This window comes from Mixophyes fleayi, chromosome 1 (genome assembly GCF_038048845.1).
Source record: "Mixophyes fleayi isolate aMixFle1 chromosome 1, aMixFle1.hap1, whole genome shotgun sequence".
NCBI lineage: Eukaryota > Metazoa > Chordata > Amphibia > Anura > Limnodynastidae > Mixophyes > Mixophyes fleayi.
The window spans coordinates 416,006,702-416,027,051 of record NC_134402.1 but is presented as its reverse complement, the minus strand read 5'-3'; the positions used below and the strand labels follow the sequence as shown (position 1 = coordinate 416,027,051).

General features: G+C 39.0%; 2 protein-coding genes across 3 annotated transcripts in view; one reads left to right on the top strand and one right to left on the bottom strand.

Moving 5' to 3' along the window:
- Positions 1 to 4,445: 4,445 nt before the first annotated feature.
- DIMT1 (DIM1 rRNA methyltransferase and ribosome maturation factor) lies at positions 4,446 to 19,475 on the bottom strand. The gene is made up of 12 exons (XM_075183007.1): positions 18,952 to 19,475; positions 17,629 to 17,702; positions 17,321 to 17,407; positions 15,931 to 15,992; positions 12,671 to 12,764; positions 12,484 to 12,533; positions 10,353 to 10,476; positions 9,770 to 9,862; positions 8,881 to 8,945; positions 6,902 to 6,965; positions 6,253 to 6,359; positions 4,446 to 5,223 (listed from the first exon to the last, which is right to left on the bottom strand). Exons 1-12 carry the CDS (start codon positions 19,007 to 19,009, stop codon positions 5,181 to 5,183), a joined length of 921 nt encoding a protein of 306 aa, XP_075039108.1. The 5' UTR covers positions 19,010 to 19,475; the 3' UTR covers positions 4,446 to 5,180.
- The window catches only part of IPO11 (importin 11), a 336,682-nt gene continuing 335,431 nt past the window's right edge, over positions 19,100 to 20,350 (top strand). The window contains exon 1 of one of the 2 annotated variants that reach the window (XM_075182983.1): positions 19,100 to 19,166. In XM_075182983.1, coding sequence (XP_075039084.1) covers positions 19,108 to 19,166 — 59 coding nt within the window. In that variant the 5' untranslated portion in view covers positions 19,100 to 19,107. Of the gene's footprint in view, positions 19,167 to 19,201; positions 19,348 to 20,350 lie in introns of those variants that run through there. The other variant, XM_075182973.1, reaches the window with a different exon arrangement.

The following is a 20,350-nucleotide window of genomic DNA, read 5'->3' as shown; positions in this document are numbered from 1 at the left end:
CACTCTCGGCAGCCCTACATATCATAACTCCATGTTTGCTCAATTCCGCCATCAGAGTTACTAGCACCTTGGTAAAAGTTTTCAGGGATGTCATCAGGCTAAATGGCAGTCAGTTGAAGTGAAAGTCCTGTCACAAGACCCAGAAGAAATTTACAATTTTGATGTGCAGCTCAGATATGAAAATAGTCATCCTGAAGGACTATGTACATGAGAAAATCCCCTTCTCTGATGGCCGCAAGAATCGAATTCACAGACACCATGCGAAAGTGCCTCTTTGAATATATAACCTTGCAAACAGCAGCTGATGACTTTTTGACAAGAAAGAGACTGGACTAGAAACCTGTACCTTCTTGACCTGCAGGAACATGATAAATTACATGATCCTCTCAAGGTTTGCCAACTGTTTTGCAAGGCTATCCTGGACTGGACAAAGACATCCCCTCTGGCACAATAGTGAAACACTATATTGAATCCATTTCTTACAATGTCCCTACTGGCTTTAATAGGACTGATTCAGGCAATAGTCATTGTGGAGTCTTCTGCTTTGTCCTCCCTTCTTTACGTTTGAATGCCAGAAAGGACTGTTTGCTGTAGCAGGCATTTTCTGCCTCATGTATTGTTTTCCTGGCTTATAACATCTCACCGATTTGAATTACTGTCAAGCAGAGGAAGATTATCTCGTATGACCATGTCAAATGTCTTCAATGAGCAGGGTCCCTTCAAATGGGATTTTGGCTAGATTATTCTTTGTGCATCTGCTGCCCATGTGTGCAACCAAAGTGATATTCTAGCCACCACTGCAATTGCATAAAAACTGTCTAAGGATGCTTCACACAACAATTATATGCCTCTCTGCATAACATCAATGCTTTCAACATGTGCTGTCTATTAGCTTTGTCTTGGACAGCTCTATAAAGTGTCTCTTACCACAATGTAAGTGCCCTGGTCACTGAAGCCATATTTATGCCAGATTGCAAAGTGGTTCCAGATGAAATATGAAGCTTTGTACAACAATTTTCCATCTTATCCAATGGGACCTCCATCATCAATAGACATAGCAGATCTTGATAGCTTACTAGCTACAATAACTTGATAAGTTATGAACCACAGTCTATCAGAACACTATCTAACACACCACAACAGTGACCAAGTCACGCTAAAATTCATAGGAATTAAAAGAGTTAAGCAAGACTGGAGAGGCGGAAATTACATTGTTAATCTCTAGAGTTAGTTAGGTATATTTATGACATAGGAACATTAGCACCATATGGTCTTAACCTAGACTTTTTGAAAAACTGAATCTTATGGTTTTCCACCTACCTCTCCCCATATGAGAACAGAAAATACTCCCAGTATAAGAGTATAGGGCTGAAATATAATAACTGCGACTTTGAAATTTGAATGTATATCTTTATTTTGAGTACTATACATTTCCATTGTATACTTACTTTTCACAATGGAAGGCCTTATTTACAGTCCTCTAAAAATATCTATCAATAATCTATTGAACTTAATTTTTCATATATAAAAACAAATGGATTTGTATGCCTCTATATCTGGTGCACACGTATATAGAGGGGGGAAAAATGCTGACAGCATCTTTGATGAGCATGCTACTATATAGACCAGATAATATGAACACAAAACTTTTTATAACAAAAGCACCTCCAATTTTTTAACAATATAAGTGATAATACTGCACCCTGAAATACTTATTTTTAACATTTTCTTAACTATTGTGAATTATAAAGTGATTACTGTTATTAAATCAAAGCATATGGAATTGGTTAATAACAAGCCCTCTGTCAGCACTGCCCATCCTCAGAGAGAGCAATCAAAGTCTAGACGAGGGTGTGACAATTATGTATTATTGTTATTTTTCCCTTAATATTCCTGTATGACAATGTGTATATTATATGTAACATTTCAAAGTGTGCTTTGGTGACTGACCTAAGTGACCTGTGCAATTGACAGTCTTTTGAAATTAGCCAGGCACAGGGACAGATAAGCATCTCTGAGGAGTTTGTGTATACAGAGGATGTGGAACTGACCAGACGAGCAGAGGTGAGAATCATGCCCTCTGATGCCAGAGATTTTTCAGGAATAGATAATTCACTTTGAAAGCCCTGTCGCTCTGGGTATAAATCTGTCCTGACTTACAGCTAACCTCCAAAAGATGGGGGTGAGAGTTATGTGAGAAAGGTTTAAATCAGCTGCCTTACCTAGTCAAAGTGTGCATTTTCAAAGACGAGACCTGTGCCTAGGTCAGAAGTGTGCCATCTCTCTCAAAGTGTACTCGTCTCACGCCCAGTCCTACACTAGTAAGTTAGACTCTGGTTTTAGTTCCTATTTTATTTCTGAAACTTATTTGTGCAACTTATTTTGTATATCTTGTTATTAATGGTTTAGTAATTAAGCATTAGAAGTATTGTTTGGATCAAAATACATTTAATCTAGCATATTCTCCGTGATTCTTTGTGGATTACAAAGCCAAGTAAGGCTCATGCTACATGTGTTTGTTATTTAAGTGTATAGTAGTAGTAAGTAGTATTTGTGGTGAACGTAAGGACTTCATAGTAAATCCTTCATGGTGGCAGAAAAGGTGTATTCATTGGTAAGTGACCAAGGTAACTCCAGTCACAGCCAGCTGTTTCCTGATCGCTGTATCTGACACAGGCTGGGCGTTCGTGACAAACGAGGGATGTTTAAAACCCACATACATGCTGACCCAGGGACTCCTATCCACATTGCCCTGGGAAAGCCTTAGAATGAGATGAAACACGTTGTTTAAAAGGGCAATACCAGCCCTCATTTGCAGAGACACTGTGAGCATTTACAGAGATCAATGTTGCAGAGTGAATTTGCCAGCAGCCAGAATCCAGTGTCCACAATAGGGACACAAAGAACAAGAATGTATCACTGTGCATACACAGCCCCGTCTGATGGCTCCTTCCAAGAACTCCCAGACACCTATATTCAGTGCCCCCGCCTGCTAGTGGAGGAAGAAGGAACTATCAAGAGGGAGATCAAACCGCAACTCTGCACACGGCAGCACTATATGTAAGTCAAGCACCAATATTGACTGTTATGACCACAGATATGATCCCATTATGCTTAAACATGGACCGTGTGGGCTGTAAATAGAAATTAGAATCCCATCATTGGACCTAATATTTTGCGCATGAAGATTTGAATGTATCTGAAATACCAAAACTCTTTTTGAATTTGGAGATTTGATGCAATTCAGTAGAGAATATCCTTCATACGTTATAGTGCACAGCTTGGTTGCCAAAGTTAGGGTTCATGCTTGATTATAGATATTGCCAGTGTTTATATTAATGTATGTAGGTTCTGGCCGGAATCATGGTTAACAATGTTGATTGTAATAAAATGCAGTTTGTACCTCATAGATCTCCATCGATTGTAAATATGCTTAAAACAAATCTCCACATGTACAAGTTAAACAAGACATCCCAGGTGTCTAATCTTTTGGATTTATTACTAGAGGAATCCTCTAAACTCCCTGGAGAATCACATTCTAATAGAGAATATATGTCCTCTAAACCCATGCTTGTTTGAGACCTTGCTATCTTTAACCCTCTTGTATAGCACAGATGTTTCTTAATCACAAAAGATTCTCTCATCCTGGTTACAAGTTCCTGATATTGCTCAGGGAGCTGAGATTTTTTTCTTGTGTCAAGAACTACATCCACAAACTATGCTATTGTAGCTTGCTGCCCTTCCACAGGCTCTACAAGAGTATTGAACAGACAGGACATTGCTAACTAGAGCATATACACAATGGAGAAAGCACACCCAAATGTGGGAGCCCTTTGGTCGTTTGAGGTGTGGCAATGGAATGAAGACTGAGTCAAACGATTGTGGCAAAGCGTTTCCTCAAGGCAGGGAACACTTTAGAACCTTCCTCTAGCCTGGTCTCCAGGCTACCTGGTCGCATCTTTAATGCGATGCATGTGGGAACCAACGAGGTCTATAAGTCAGCACCAAATTCATATTTTCTTCATCAGCTCTGCTCCTGGAGGTAACAGACTGATGTCCCCCGAGTACAGAGCCCAGTCCTCGGCTTACAGCATCAAATGATGCATCACTGAGATCTAAGAGACGCTAAGCTCCTACACTACAGAAAATAATAAAACATTACCTGACCTATTACTAGAGACAGAAGACATAGGGGAAGAAAAGGAGTGGAAAGGGATTCTACGCCTTGTAATAGCTGCCATGGAAGAATGAAGAGGAAAAACCAACGCAACATCTCCAGTATTCGATCTAATCAGAATAACTTCCAGTCGGTTAGATTAAACTACACACAAGTTCTGCACTACTGTGGGAGCTTTTATATTTTAGGAAAATAAGAGAGTGGCCAATGCTATTTTGTGACAGTATTGCAGTGGGAATGAAAACAATTAAAGACACAGACATAAATATTTTGTACTTATTGCAGAAATGCTGCTTTATTTTATTTGTAAGAAAAACTATTAACAAATGCCAGTTTTTCATAATTTTGTCAAAAGGAACACACATGGAATAAATGTGTTGTATGGATTTAAACTTTATATTATCTGTGGGAAGTACAATGTGAAATGGGGTGACCGACCTGTGCTATTTATTCAGCTATGTGGATCGTGTCCCTGCCTGCAAGTAAGCACAGAAAGATAGTGTCCTGCCCTTCTATACATGAGTCCTACCATTTCACCATGTCTTGCTCCATAATATTTTTATGTAGACAATCACTTTAAGATTACATTTATGCAGAGTTTATAGATAAAAGCATCCAGTGATGTGGCAGTACCATGATTGCCAATAGTGTGATAAAGAAGGAGTCCTGAATCAGACGCTGGAATGAATACTACACATTCATCTAGGTATAAAATACAGAATAAGCTGTACAAAAGGTGCATAGTTCCTGGACATATTATATGTCGTATAAGAAACTTATTACAGGGGTGGAAAGGTTTTCTGTGGAACCGATGCGTAGAGTGTAAACTCAGGGTACTGCTTCATGTCTCCAAATCTTTCAAGGGTTCCATGATTCCAAATTTTGCTGGTTATGTTCCCAGTTTATCACCTTCAATTTGCTCTATACTGATAGAGAGTACTATACATAACACAATATCATATTGAGTTTATAGTAAATCAGATTACAAAATTATCCAGCTTGTTTATGTGAAGTGTATTCCTTCAGCATTAAATCCATGAAGTAACCTGGGAGGGAAGAAAAAAATAAATAATTTTAGCCAATTTAGATAACTAAACATGAAGACCTGGCTAGAATTGGGAGTCCTACAGGCAGGGCTTACAGAGGTGCGAGTATGAAAGAGAAAGCATACAAGATTTTGTAACGTAGGTATTCTACCTCTCTCATGGGTGCTTCAGAGGGGGCCATAATGAAAATGCTATTTCATCTCTGGGGGTCCAGCTTAGACATTTTGGGTTTGGTTGTGTTTTCTAGAGTATTCAGAATACAGCTGGCACCACACCCTCTGCGCAATAAGTTTCAGTCCCTGGCTTGTCCACAAATTGAGTTATTAAATCTCTTCTGATCCAAAACACCCATCCCTGGTAGAATGGGCCAGAAGTACCAGCTTATTCAAGTGATGGAATTAAATCAGATTTCAATTGATTGAATTTGAACTTGAAATGCTCTTCTGATTAGACTCTTTCCACCCTTCCACACAATGTGAAGGTTGACTAGACATCGATGGTTCATAATTATTCCTTACAGAACCTTTTCCTTAGTATGGATGTTGTTTATATACTCTTGAAGGGTAGGGTACATTAATGCGACCCTGTAAATGTTGGCACTTCGGTCAACATGAAAAGTCCAATGCTGCCGGGTCCAGGGTAGAGCCGCCGGACACTACGGCATTGGTCTATAAATGTTAGTATTGTGATTGGCGACATTCACAGAATCGCCAATCACACTGACGACCTTGTCCACCTGTCTACACACTGCAGGTGTCGGCATTTAGCCTGCCGACATTTACAGGGTCGGAATAATGACTGCCACCACTCTTGGACATTTGTTTATTGTATTTCATGCAGCAGTAAGATGGGTTATCTTGTATGCTTCTCTTTATAAATGTATAGCGTTATAGGTTTGTTTGGTTTTTTGTTTATTATAAAGAATGGGTAACGTAATTAACAAAAACATCAGCATTAGAAATAAAGAATAGTACCTAAATATCTTACATACATTTCTATAGCTTGTGAAAAGAAACCAAATCAAGTTACCTAATAAAGTCATCTATGTCCATGGAACGTGCACGTTTTTCACTAAATCCAGCGTCTCCAAGAATCTTTTCAATTTTTCCCGCAATCCTGAAGTTTTCTTCAATTGCCTGGATGAAAAAAGGGGGCAGCACAGTGGTTAGCATCGCTGACTCACATGCTTGGGGTAATGAATTGGATTTAAACCCCGGCTCTATCTATGTGGTGTTGTATGTTCTACTCTGTTTGTGTGGGATTGCTGTGGAACTACAATATCCCAGCATGCCCTGGGAGCGGCATGCTTGGACTTTAGTTACGCAGATACATTTTGCATGGATAAAACCATTTGATTGGTGCTCACTTGATATCCAATATCTATGTTTGATTATTTACAGTTACAGAAAGAACGTCCCTTATTGTCAATCTGTCCCCAATACCTATTCTCAGCCAGTGTCACCACATTGGTATATCAATACAATTTAGGAGTGATGGGGCCATAATTAACATTTAAATAGTCTAGATTTCTTCCTTTAACTTGTTCTGTAAACAGAAAATTGATTGATCACGATTCTGGCTTTACTAATCGCAAGAGTTGAATTTGGCAATTGTGTGACAATATGTAAAGAGAGTAACTACAATTATGTTGGTATTGTTTTGTATTAGTTGTACTTACAATACTGTGAAGAGAACAATGTATCCTGTAATTCTTCTCCAGAAGCTCCTGGACTGCGCTGGATCTAAAAAGAATAAATATATTCACATTCAGAGCTGTACACAACAAAAATGTCCTGTTTACTTTAAATAATAGAAGTTAAAATGTTCTATATTTTATGAAATTTAATGTATCTCTGTAGTCAGGAGTCGGGTCAAATCCAGGACAATATAGACATTATAGTTGTTCAACCCATTAAGGGTTACATGGACAGGGTAATCACTTCTGTCCAGCAAGACGGAAGTATTCCAATAGTGTCCTGGAGTTACATTGAAAAACCAAGAGATAATTACATAAATTACAGCATATGGATAACCGGAGGAGAATGAGTGGCTTTTAATAACATAAGCAAACCCTGTATTTTCCCTTTGACAATTGAAAAGCTGAAAGGAGCTTATAACATTCCTGTTGCAGGATTTTACCTAGATTCTATAATGGTCAACATGCACTAGTCTCTGTACAATTCATCCTTATTTCCTCAAAGCACTCCTATGAATCTTATTTGTCTGTACACAAATATCAGCCTTAGCGCTTTCACCAGGGACAGGCTGACATTGAGGTGTGCAGCAGTGCTTTTGCGATAGAGAGGTCAAGTTAGAAGAACCACACAAGACAACTCCCTGGGTTATTCATAATCTATACAGGAAAAAAATAAAGAAGTTCTGTAACCAACGGCTTTCATTTTATAAACCCAAAAAACAACAAAAATGAAGTATAATATTTTTGCCTTATGCATCACTTTTTATAAATCATCATCGTCATTTATTTATTACCACTGATTCCGCATCACTCACATCAGTCCCTGCCCCATTGGAGCTTACAGTCTAAATTCCCTAACACACACACACAGACTAGGGTCAATTTTGATAGCAGCCAATTAACCTACCAGTATGTTTTTGGAGTGTGGAAGGAAACCGAAGCACCTGGAGGAAACCCACGCAAACACGGGGAGAACATACAAACTCCACACAAATAAGGTCATGGTTGAGAATTGAACTCAAGACCCCAGCGCTGTGAGGCAGAAGTACTAACCACTTGACCACCATATTTTTATAAATGTGTGTGTGTGTATATATATATATATATATATATATATATATATATATATATATATATATATATATATATATATATATATATATATATATATATATATATATATATATATATATATATATATTCTCCTCGCGGTTTATTTGCCCAGCAAAAATACGCTGCTGTCCGGCACGAAGAACTCACTACTCACTGAGACGAGCCAACCAGCAGGCAGTGACCTCTGCCGCCCAGCAATCATGTGATGCGGCTGAAAGACGCGACGCAGCGTGACTTTCGGCTGCGTCACATCAGTGTTCCTGTTGCCGCTGGCAGGGTATGTTTGTTGGAGGTGCTGAATATAGCAAACCTGGGGACGGGTGGTGGGTGTCAAACTTCAGGGTAGAGGGGGAGGGCACCTGTATAATAGAAAAGCATGCGTTTGCCAGTAAACCTTAAAGCCAATTCTTCTTACTTGGGGGTCTTTTGTGTATAGCCAGCATTTGTGCATTATCTGGGCACAGGATTTTCTACTCTAGAACATATTAAAGCCCGTTTCAGGAATCTCATGAAGCAGAGCACACTGAATAATCTGACACAGACTTCATTAGTGGGGCCAGATCCTACAGACTTTGATTATGAAAAAGCTGCAGACGACTGGGCCTCCGAGAAGAGAAGACTATATAAAATGTTAATCTAGAGGTTAAATCTATACAAGGTCAGGATTTCAACATTTAATTTGTGCAAAGACCCCCACCCGGCAACTTTTTGATGCCACCTGGCGGGTAAAATTTTCTGGGAAGAACACTGTGTAGTGTACAAATACAGTACATACAAAAAGACAATGATGTTAGAAAGTGGTAAAAACTGGTAAATTGTGCAATGTGTGTAACACAGACGATACTTACTTAAATGCTGCTGCCAGGGTTTTGTTTTTTCGGACAAAGGCGATCCGTACCAAGCCGTCCCATTCCTGTGGGGAATTTATTTTTTTTTTTGTTTTTTTTTTTTAGAACAAATAGAGTCTATTGTATTTTATTACAATCAAGGAAATTCATGAGGAAAAAGCACACTGCATGTACGTATAGAAGAGGGACATTAAGAACTTAAAGGACCAGCAAAATTTAACAGAAATAATGGTTTCAAATACTTAGATGTTGCATCCTCGGGGTTTGGTGTATGGCGGTTTCAAGTGAGCACAATAAAAACGCATTTGCTTTAAGTTATTTGTCAATATAAAAGGTCTACTCATAAAAGGCAGGCACGGGTTGTTTCCAAACAGAGGCCAAATGTCCATTTCATCTGCTTTTCAAAGAAATTTGGAGCAAAATAGCATTGAGCACTGCAGGTTTGCCTAGGACACATTGCAGTTTCTAAAGTAAATATGAAACCTTCAACAATCTAGTTCAACTGTACATATGTATTTAATTAACGTTTAAATGTAACACTACATTGTATCGATGAAACATAAGCAGAAGGCTCATACACACAAGTACTCTTCCTGCATCCATGGCGCTCTCTCTGAGCTGCATTCACCAATAGCTGAACGCGTTTCAACCAGCAGTGCATATAAGGTGAACACAAAAATTCAGAATGAACATGGAAGCAAAACAATAGGAAAAGCAGCTGTGTGTATGAGCCTTTAATATGTTTCAAAGTCTTTCTGGATATGTCTGCTCATTGGCATAACTTCAAATCTGAACCAAATGCTCTCATTCTGGGAAGATACACCAAGTATATTGGTAGACATTTGCTTTTGGACAATCTCAACGCGTCTTACCTACTGCCATATCTTACCTGAAAGTTGATGGGCGGTGGAGGATTTTTAGGCTCTATTCTTACAACACTGGACTCCACTTTTGGAGGGGGTCTGAAATTGTTCTTTCCAACCTGCAACACATATCAAGGAGCTTTAGTTATGTGTTTTAGGAGACAAGTCATCAGTCTGTTGAACAATGACAGATATAAGTAAGTATGGCTGTGTTTGTATCACTGAAGGCTGTAGTCTCTAGGCTTCCAAGCACAGCACATCTATTAATAACAATAATCTCTTCCATATGCGATATTATTGCTAGAGACAAGTAATTTTCCCAAAATATTGCACATTAAAATCAGCATAGCACACACCTCAGAGAAAGAGCACAAAGCCAAATATACAACTACCCTACTCTAAAATACCGTTCCTTAGGTTACCCATTGTGCTAAGTAAGATGCACTTCTCAGACATTGCTACCTGCAAGAAAAGATCTCTTGTGCCTTCCGTTAAACTCCGCTATGGGTGCAAGTCAGGTGAACATGGAAGTGGTACACTCAAATTAATCACAAGCCAACACAAGAACAGAACTTACTAACATTAACACCAGTAAAAGACCCTCCTTACCTTCATAAGGTGGTCGACACGAGCCAACAGCTGTGTGTTAATGGACAGCCGGCAGTACAACTTGTCTCCTGGTTTGGCGACCAGACGCATTGCAAATTCTCTTTGAAACATCAGCACTGCACATCTAGTACATGGACAGAGAAAGCACATTAGTAATTATTCCCAAGTACAGCGACACCAAAATGTAGATACTTTTAAATGATGGTGTTTGGGAGGTATAAGGGCAAACACAAAGGTACCTTTTTAAGTTAAAATTTGTGCACTAATTTTTAACCTGCTGAGACATTTAAGACAATTTTAGGTCTTTTTCTATTTTTATTACTATTAAAAACTAAATAAGTAACAACATCATACCCCTACTCGTAATAACAATATATTATCTCTCTCAGAGCAGAGAAGGTAGATGGGGGAAATACAATAGAAGCTTTCCAATATATCAAAGGTGTTCACACTTTATAGCAAGAAAGACTTGTACAGAGGAAGAATTGTTATAATTGGACATGCACTAAAGCAGAATAGTGGAGGGTTTAGGAGAAATACAAAGATTAATTACTTTACTGATAGGGGCGTAGACAGATGGAACAGCCCTCACACAGCTTGTAGAGGCCAATACAGTAGGAGAATGTAAACATGCTTGGGATAAAAGAAGGTCATCAAATCTGGAGAAGAGTCAAGGATCAAATAGTGTGTGAAATTTCTTTGAATAAAAACGGCCAGTCTAGACTGGCTGTGTGGTGCTTCTCCCTCAATGTTTCTATGGATTCTGTACATGTTTACGACACTGGCATTGGTTCTTTATTGTGACTGGCGACATTGTGAATGTTGCCAATCACACCGAGGACATTGTCCACTTGTCACACAATGCAAGTGTCGGCATTTAGCTTGCCTACATTTTCGTGTTGGCAGGTTAAGTGCCGACATTTAGTGTGTCGAAAAAATGTACACCCCTGGTTCTATAGCATTTAGAAATGTCAATCTGTGATATTGTACCACCAGGTGTGATGTTTCAAAGCATCATTTCTCATGGAGAGGGTTAATGGGACACTAGCTAGTTTTGGTCTCCCTCTTGTATCTAACTAATGTAAACTTTAAAGGATGGATCATCACCACCACCATCAACTTATATAGCGCCACTAATTCCGCAGCGCTGTACAGAGAACTCACTCACATCAGTGCCTGTCCCATTGTGGCTTACAGTCTAAATTCCCCAACATACACACAGACAGAGAGAGACACAGACTAGGGTCAATTTGTTAGCAGCCAATTAACCTACCAGTATGTTTTTGGAGTGTGGGAGGAAACCGGAGCACCCGGAGGAAACCCACGCAAACACGGGGAGAACATACAAACTACTCACAGATAAGGCTAACCACTACGCCACCGTGCTGCCCATGGTTGAATCTATAAAAATACCTGTTACATGACTATAATTAATACAACATCATCCCGTTATCTGCTGTTTGTATTGATATGCGAATCCCCTTACAATACGAGATAGGAGAGGTGTGACAATGCGGTTGGGTATAGAGCGGAATGCAAACAGAGCAAACAGACAAGGAGGTGGCAACCAATTCTTTAGGAGTGCTCCCAACCAGTACACGTGGATAACAATACTATATCTAGCATACATATTCCACTGTCCTAGGCACAATTAAGCAAAAATTTTTTTTTCTTTCAGATAATACACACTTTAATGTTGGTGACATACTTTACAATCTAGTCATTCAATAAATTAGTTGAATGAATGGATCTGTAACCAACGGGACACAGAAAGGCATTACTGCTGTTTATCGGTAGGGCAGACCGCTAGATTGGCAGATGATCTCACCAATATGTCAATCTGGGTCAACAATTCACTATATTTTCAAACAAATTAAAATTTTTGGCAACATATTGTGCAATGTCTGCCTAATTTTGTCAGAAACAACCATATTGGCCAATAAACTTCTCATTTACATTGCAGATGACCCATGGAGGTCTTTCATGAGAGAACTTATTGTCACATCTAGTAACATTCATTCTTCAGCACGAGCAAAACCACCTATGTTCAATAATTCAGCCAGGGGACACGCACCAGTAGGAAATGGTTTAATGAAAAAACATCTCATCTTAAAACAGTCAGATGACTTACCTAAAAAATGGTCTGTGAAGCAGCAGTTTGAAAACAAAGGGAGAGGAGATCTAGAGCAAAGGAAAGTCTAGATTAACACCATTATGTATGTGAAACTAATAAAATTGTTAAAGTTGCTACTATAAATATCTTGTCACTAGCATAAAACAGCGTGTTCAGTCAAGCGCGCTGCCTTGATGTACAGTACCTGGTAAGGTAAATTGGCCACACAGAGGTCAAAAAAAGGCAAATCTGTCTTCAAAACATCACCAACCATCACTTGGAGTTTACTTGCAACAGCTCTGTAAGAGAACACACAAAGGTTACAGTTTTCTCTTTGCAACACCGATAAAGGTTATAACGTATGTAGCGTGCAAAACTTAGATGGCTCACATGTGAGGGTCTCCACACAGAGTAGGGAAATGGCTGAAAGACATTCTGTCGGACACGACTATTTCTCATAAGAACACAAGAGGAGTTTATGAAGGATTCGATGATTCTCTCTATGGTTTTAGTGCTGCACTTTATTGAACCCTCTCCTGCCTGGAAAATGCAGGGTTCAGGGGCCATTCTTAGACAGCGTGGTAGGTTTACTACTGAGTAATACCCTGCAAATCACAGGCACATTACTACATGCACTCATTCAGAAAACTACAGTCCCTCAGAGTGCCTCTGGGAAGTTAAATGCAAATTCAATCAGCCATTTTAGAGTGGACAAACTGCAAACTACTGTCCATGTTGCTCTCTAGAGCCCAACAATGTACTAGAAGGCTTCAGTGGATTCTTGGGGGGAAAGGGGGAGGAGCCAAAACAGGACTGTTAAAGATTAATGAATGTTTTGGTGTGAAGTATGCTATGAAGGCTGTCTGTGATAATGGAGGATCTTCCCACAAAGAGCCACTGAATGTTATTGCTTTGTCCTTAGGGATTTTAGCAGCTAAAGTTACAGACTTAAAAGCCAGCCCATAAGGAAACATCTTTAGAGCACAGAAAAAGACCTAACTTGCCACTGCCCATGCGATGTCAGCAGGATCCATATGAACACATAAGTTTAAGATTATTTTGCATTGCTATGTTCAAGTTATTTAACGGAGACATCAAACTTTGTTATTAAAACCTCTGACCAGAACTGTAATTTTGCTATTGAGAGGCGTTATATCTCTGTCTGAGGGAAAGGTTTATTCCAACCAACCCTGCTGTATTTAAAGTTAAGTGCAAGCTAGAGAGCAATCATTTATCACAAGAGTTTGTCTATGTTGCATCAGAAGTTTGTTTCTATTGTGAAACTGCCCAAAACGGTTTCTGAAGAGAGAATAGCAAGTTGTTTAACCATAGAGTTGTTGGGAGAGATCTGCTTAGTCCATTAGACGGATTGTTAAGAGGATACCGTTCTTTACACTGGAAATTGTTTATTGTGCAGAATTGCTGTTTACACTAAGCTTGGGAGTTGCGCATGTGTCAAGTTGATTACCAAATGTATCTTGTACAAGTAAATAAGCTTCATTTGGATTATAGTTTTCCCCTTTGGGTTCTGTCTATCATAAAGTGACCCTATAGTCTACAATCATTTCTTCTAAAGCATCTAACCTGAACAAGCTGGATTACTCATTGATGCATCTCTACTGGTTTTTGTGTGACAAGTATAATTTGTATAGCTGCACTAAAAGTCTATTGTGATTCATTTGTCTAGATACTCTGCTGCAGCAGCATTTAGTGAAATAGTCTAATTAACTCATTACCAACCGGTGGTCTCCCAAAGTATTTATCCAGTGAAATCTATTTCACTGAAGCACAGTGCCTAAACTTTAAAGCGAGATACATTTATTCAGTGACCTATGTTATGTGGTGATTTATGTTTGTGTACTGCTGATATTTTGGAAACAAGATTTCTAAAATGTTATTTAATTTGTGACATGTTGCATAATATTGCATATTGATGGTATCAAGGTATTACTTCCCTACACTTCCGCTACGGTAAAACCCTATGCCACAAGCAAAGAGAATGAACCCACGAGTATATGCAGTTTTAGCCCCGTGTTACTTGTTTTATTCCAAAACTACTGGGGGACCTCTGCCTCTCTACTACACCACCGGGCCTGTAGAATCCTTCATTACACTACCTCTGGGGTGTCATCCATCTACCCCACTACAACCGTCCTGCTCATTAGAAAGCAGGAATATGTTAGCCAAATATGTATCTGAGGTTTGCTCCTCTGATGTTTTAGCTGGATGAGCTACGAAAGTTACCCTTTAGAGTAGAGCTAAAAGGAACTTACACTTTATATTATATTTTTGGCTTAATTTTACAGATAATACTGCACCCCAATTTGTTTGCTGAAGATTGATATAGTGTAAAAAGTGTCACATCTTCCATAAGGCTTCATAAGGCAAAGGCTTCCTATGATATATGCACAAAAACTGTCGACATTGAAGAAATGTACAAAATATATTTTCATTGAATACAATTTGAATGCATCACTTTAGAGTTTGATGACAATATGAGATTAGATTTCTTATAGCGAATTAATTTGACAAACAATCTAGTTTTCATCACCTTACAGATAATGAACATTTTATTTGGTTAATGAACCATGCATAGGCTCCTTTCTAAATAAACAGTAACAGGACAACAAAAATGCCTTACATTTTCTTATAGTTTACAGGGCAAGAAAAGAAAAACAAAAACAAAATTAAACAGCTAATTCCCATTTTTCTACATTTCATGAGCATCCATCTTTTCTTTATCCTACTCTGTAATACTGAACATATTTACATGATCTGAATGTTCCCTCCTTTATAGGGTGCTGTAGGCTTTACTACTGCCACATGGCCAGCTCAGCAGAATCCAGCTTAAAGCGCCTCTCTATCGGTTTAAGGACACTGTCTTAGCAGCCAGTCAGTTAAACTTATGGTCATTAAGACGATGGGTCAGAATCAATTTGGCACGAGGTTCCGCTGAAAATCGTGTTCAGATGCGCATATTGCTGGCTGTTATGACAAGAAATCTCTGCTCATTTTTCTGCGTGCACACATCTATAGGACGAGAGGAAAAATGAGCGGAAATTTCTGTACAAAACGACGCGATGTGTCTCCGCGCTGAACCGAATCTGCCCCTATGTCTTACAAATGAAACAACTTGTAACTACCTTACCTTCTTCATCATCTTCTTTTATCATTATTTACTTATAAACATTATGAAAACACATAACTGTACTGTTTATTCACTAACCCAGTGTAAATGTGCATTAGCCCATAGCAACTGATCAGCAATTAGCCTAGTGTCAGTTAGACAATGAAGTTTAATGTCTCAATGGTTGCTATGGCTTACAGGACATTGCGCTTTGGTGGTTAATTACCCCCCCCTATTTATTTTTGTGGTGTACCATTTGATGCACTACCCTGAATATTCACAAACAGACACACACACATCACATACATTCAATTTTATATAGCAAAATTTATACTTACGAGCCTTGAACTCGCTTCTGAAGCTCAGCGACAAGCCGTGTGTCAAGCTCACAAGCAATGACCTGAAAGAGGGGGGAAAATAAAAATTGTTACAACTATACCAAACAAAGTGCCAAGATCTTGAAAATATTCTTTTATGGCAATACAGGAATAGTATTAAGTGTCAAAATGTCTTTATTCCCTTTTTGATTAACCCATTAGTATATCTATAATAACCATATACTTGCTTCTATCTCATGAAGGCTCAAGAGTTAAAATCAAAATACTTTACTTTTTATTGTTTTTACATTTTTTGCTGGATAAATACAATTGAAAACTACAATTTATCAGAATAAAAAAAAAAATACGTGCTTTGTTCTTCTGTTCCTCAGCTTTGTTGCTAACAAGAGCGAAGGTGCCAAAATAATAAAAATAAAATAAAAAACCCAGTAGTAGAAATAATAGGTTATGGTAATGATTTATTAGTTAAACCTGTACTGGGGATGGTTTGTTTTTTAATTTTTTTTTGCAATATATTAAAACTGTATGCTGATTGTTTTGCTTTGAACGGCACAATCAGGTTTCCTTTTGAATTCTACAAATAATGATTAAGCCCCATAATCAGTTACTAGGGCGCAAAGCATGTCTTCCCTTGTGTGCTGTACCCTTTCTACAGATTCCCTCAGTGCATCACTAGTAGAGTTGGTTTTGGGTTTTCTATACTGTTGTATTTTCATAGCGATCATAAGAAGCACAGTCAGGCTTCAATGAAAATCCTGACAAGGTCTTAAAATATGTTCCTGACTGTGTAAAAGGCGCAGCTACCGCAGCTGTAACAGCCCAGCACAGCATTATAGAACGCTGAGCATATGAGGAACAAACGCTGGGACCTAGTGCCAGTTAATCCCCCGCCGCTGTAGTGGTAGACCCTTTTTAGTGCACATACTACAGGGGTGTATGGGGTGCATATCAAGTGGGTAAATAGGGCTGGTATTTATTGGCCAGCTAGACCACCCCCCCCCCCCCTTTTTTTTTTTTATACATGCCTTATGTAAGAAAAAGTGTTGGCTCTCAACATGTGGTCCTAGCTACTAAATTTTCATCCAAGCTTGTACAATGAAAGGTCTCCATAAAACTAGAAGCCACAATAGAGGACAACATCTAAATGCTGCCCCACAATTGCCATATTTAAAGTGCATCACCCAGCATAGTCATTTTGTGAGCTGAACCTATATTCCTGACAATGCAGCCTCACATTATATATGTTTATCAATATTTGGGACTGTTGATTCAACACAAAAAAAAAAAAGCTTAGGAAAATAGACAAATCTGAAACACAGTAAACCTAATACGTACAATTTATTAACAATAATAAATTTATAAAATATGATTATAACAATGATGATGTTACCTTTTTTGCTTTCTCTAATAACTTAATGGTCATATTTCCCGTACCAGGACCAACCTCAAGGACAACATCTGTTGGTCGTATAGCAGCCTGAAATACAAATGAAATAGACTAGTCATGGCTGGTTATTATAAATAAACCATTTATCATTGTTGAATTCTAGAACACAATGATCCATGCTTTAGAAAGCATATGGTAATTCCATATTGAATCAGCAATAAAAGTTACAAAAGTCATTTTGCTAAATACATGGTATTAAAAGAAAACTAAACAAAAAATAATTGCATGAAAAACACCAGTCGATTACTAACCTTCTCAATAATGCTGTTCACTATCAGAGGGTTTTTCAGAATATGCTGCCCAATGCCAGTGTTAAACATAACCCCTAAACACGCAAGAAAACAAAACATCAAAGTGTTATATCTTCTGTTATCATTACAATATTTCTATTTTACAGGTCAAATACATGCAAAATGTAATTTTACATGAACTTAATCTAATTGTATAACTATGCCATGAACATGGTTTCTTTAAGACATTGATTACATTTTTAACTTTTGAGTTGTAAGAACAGATGTTTTGGGATGAAGGATAGTTTTAGAACTTAATCTAGGTTTAGAGTTAGGTTTAAATGAGGACTTAGTCTAGGTTTAAACTTTAGGTTCAACATTTAGGACCCAGACCGGTGTATGAGAAATATGAGGATTTACATTAGTCTAACATTTAGTTTGTCATCATTTGAACTTTTAACTTTATTTTTTAATTTAAAGAGGAGACTCTCCACTTTCAAATTAGAGGACACCAAGGGGCTGAGGTAATAGTCACTCCAATCTCCATTAGGATGTGTCTCCCTGTCCTTGAGAACCCAGAACATTCCTCCTTTTTTCTCCTTTACTAAAATGCCTCAGAATAAAGCTTCTTAATGAACATATTAATACCTACTGCTTTGTGTATAGCGTGCCATCACGCCTCTGCACCACGCAGACAACAGTCAGTGAAGGCATCTCAGCCTCAAAGCAGGCAATGCTATAAAGAGAACTAAATTGGGCTTCAGGCACTGTTCCAAAGCCGTAACTTAGAATTCTAGTGCCTAGGGCGAGAAAGACAAATGCCACCCCCCTAGCCCTTAATTTTAACCAAATTAACCTAAAATATTCCTAAATTGCGCCCCCCTTCAGCATTGCACAGCCCTAGTTAGGGCCCTGCTGTTGTCAGTATCTTTACTCTGTGGCACTGACCCCACTTTTAGCAACGTCTACTCTACATAAACAGCTGTCAACGTACCCAAACTGAGCTCCACAGGCAATGCTGTAGGAGAAATGAAGTTTGGTCTAATCTGTATCATGGACACCTACATGCAGTGCTGTCAGTGCACACATTATGGGCCGAATTTGCTCCTCAAATGCTGGTATCAGAGCTCTTTATCCGGTACAATGGACTCTGCAGGGCATTAAGCACAACATTATAATGTACTGTTTAATGCCCAGGCTGTTATTCAACTTCTGAGCCTCAGACACTGCTGTCAGCGCTCTGTCATCTGGGGACACTTAAGGTTTAGCTATATGTCCAGCTGCTGCCACCCATGACTGGCAGTCACCGCCTGGCACACCTCTGTGCCCGCACAGACCACATACCCTGGCTCCTGATATCCTGGTGTTTGCGGCTCTTCTTCTCTGCTCTGACTTTCGGCATCTTGAAAACTCCTCTTCCGACTCTACACACCAGCAACGTGCAAGCAGCCTGGGCGTCGCGGACCTCTGACGTCACAGGCACAGAGACCGGAGAGGAGCATGCCGGGAGTTGTAGTTTTTACTTCCAAGAGTAAATTTGGTGAAAGAAGGCGGTTGCGGTAAGTGCGTGGTGCAAGACAGACGCGGCACCGGGAGATTTAACCCCGGTGACTACGATGTAGCTTTAGAAATGAAATATAAAAGTAAAATGTGCGTTAGATGTGGCGCACATCCTCACTCTCGCGATACTGGCCCTTCTCGTGCTGTTCTCAGCATACACTGGTGCTCGCCGGGAGTGAGGTGAGTGAGCACTAACTGAGTTACAGCATGATTAGTGAGTGCGCACTGTCTGAGCTAGCCCTGTGGCAGTAGTGAGTCTGCTACCCCGGGCCTGCGTCCTCTGACCACCCATGCCCAGTGCTGTCTCCATAGGAATGTGTGTTAGACCTGGGAGCTGACATCAGCCCATGTGCAACTCTGCACCAGGTTATCACTGGAAACAAGTGCCCTTATGTCTTCCCAGTCATCATTTTCTGACTCCTTGTCAGCAATTTTATAAAGCTGCTGCCATACGAGAGATAGACGCCATTCACTCCTCAGGGTCTTGAAGTTTAGCAACTAGCTAAGTTCCCCAAATGAAAGATTAAATACAATGCCCAAAACTAATGCTCCACACCACCCCCCCCCCCCCCCCCACTTTCAGAGCCATTTAAAAATGGAGCCAGATAAAGGGAGATCATGGGTAGTACTCTAACCAGTAGATTACTTCAAGTATGGAGCTATTGCATTCCTGTGTCCTATGAAATTATATATAGATATATAAACTAAAGTTCCTTAGCTAACTTCTGTTTATTATGTATGTTGTTACCCCACAGTCCAGGCCACTATCACCATAGTACTTAAACAAATGATTATAATAATAAAAACAACTTTCTCTTCTAGTTTGTTTTACTAAGATTAAAGGCTTCTCTCATCAAGTGCCAGTAACTGTCCAGGTTTAAACTAAAGATAAACATTATAGTCCAATGTGTATTATTGATTTTATTTTTTTTAAAAAAAGCTCAGTTTATCCTGTGTTGCTTTCAATTTGAAGGCTGTTTTAAGTAACTTGTTGGGCTTAGTAAATAAAGTGTTCCATTAGCAGCAATGTTTGCTATGTATACTACCCTTACTGAGAGCTGCAGAATTGGAATTAGATCTGGTTCATACATCAGTAAGACTTTGAGCTGTGGCATACGACCAACAAGCTCATAATAAGTGCAAAGGGAAATAGCATTGATATCACATGTGAAATTAAAATGTA

Coding starts and splice junctions, on each gene's coding strand:
- DIMT1 (XM_075183007.1), bottom strand. CDS start 19,009: ATGCCGAAAGTCAGAGCAGAGAAGAAGAGCCGCAAACACCAGGATATC. Junction 9,863..10,352: donor GTGTCGACCACCTTATGAAG/GTAAGGAGGGTC, acceptor TATGTGTTGCAG/GTTGGAAAGAACAATTTCAG. Junction 5,224..6,252: donor GACATAGATGACTTTATTAG/GTAACTTGATTT, acceptor CTTCCCTCCCAG/GTTACTTCATGGATTTAATG.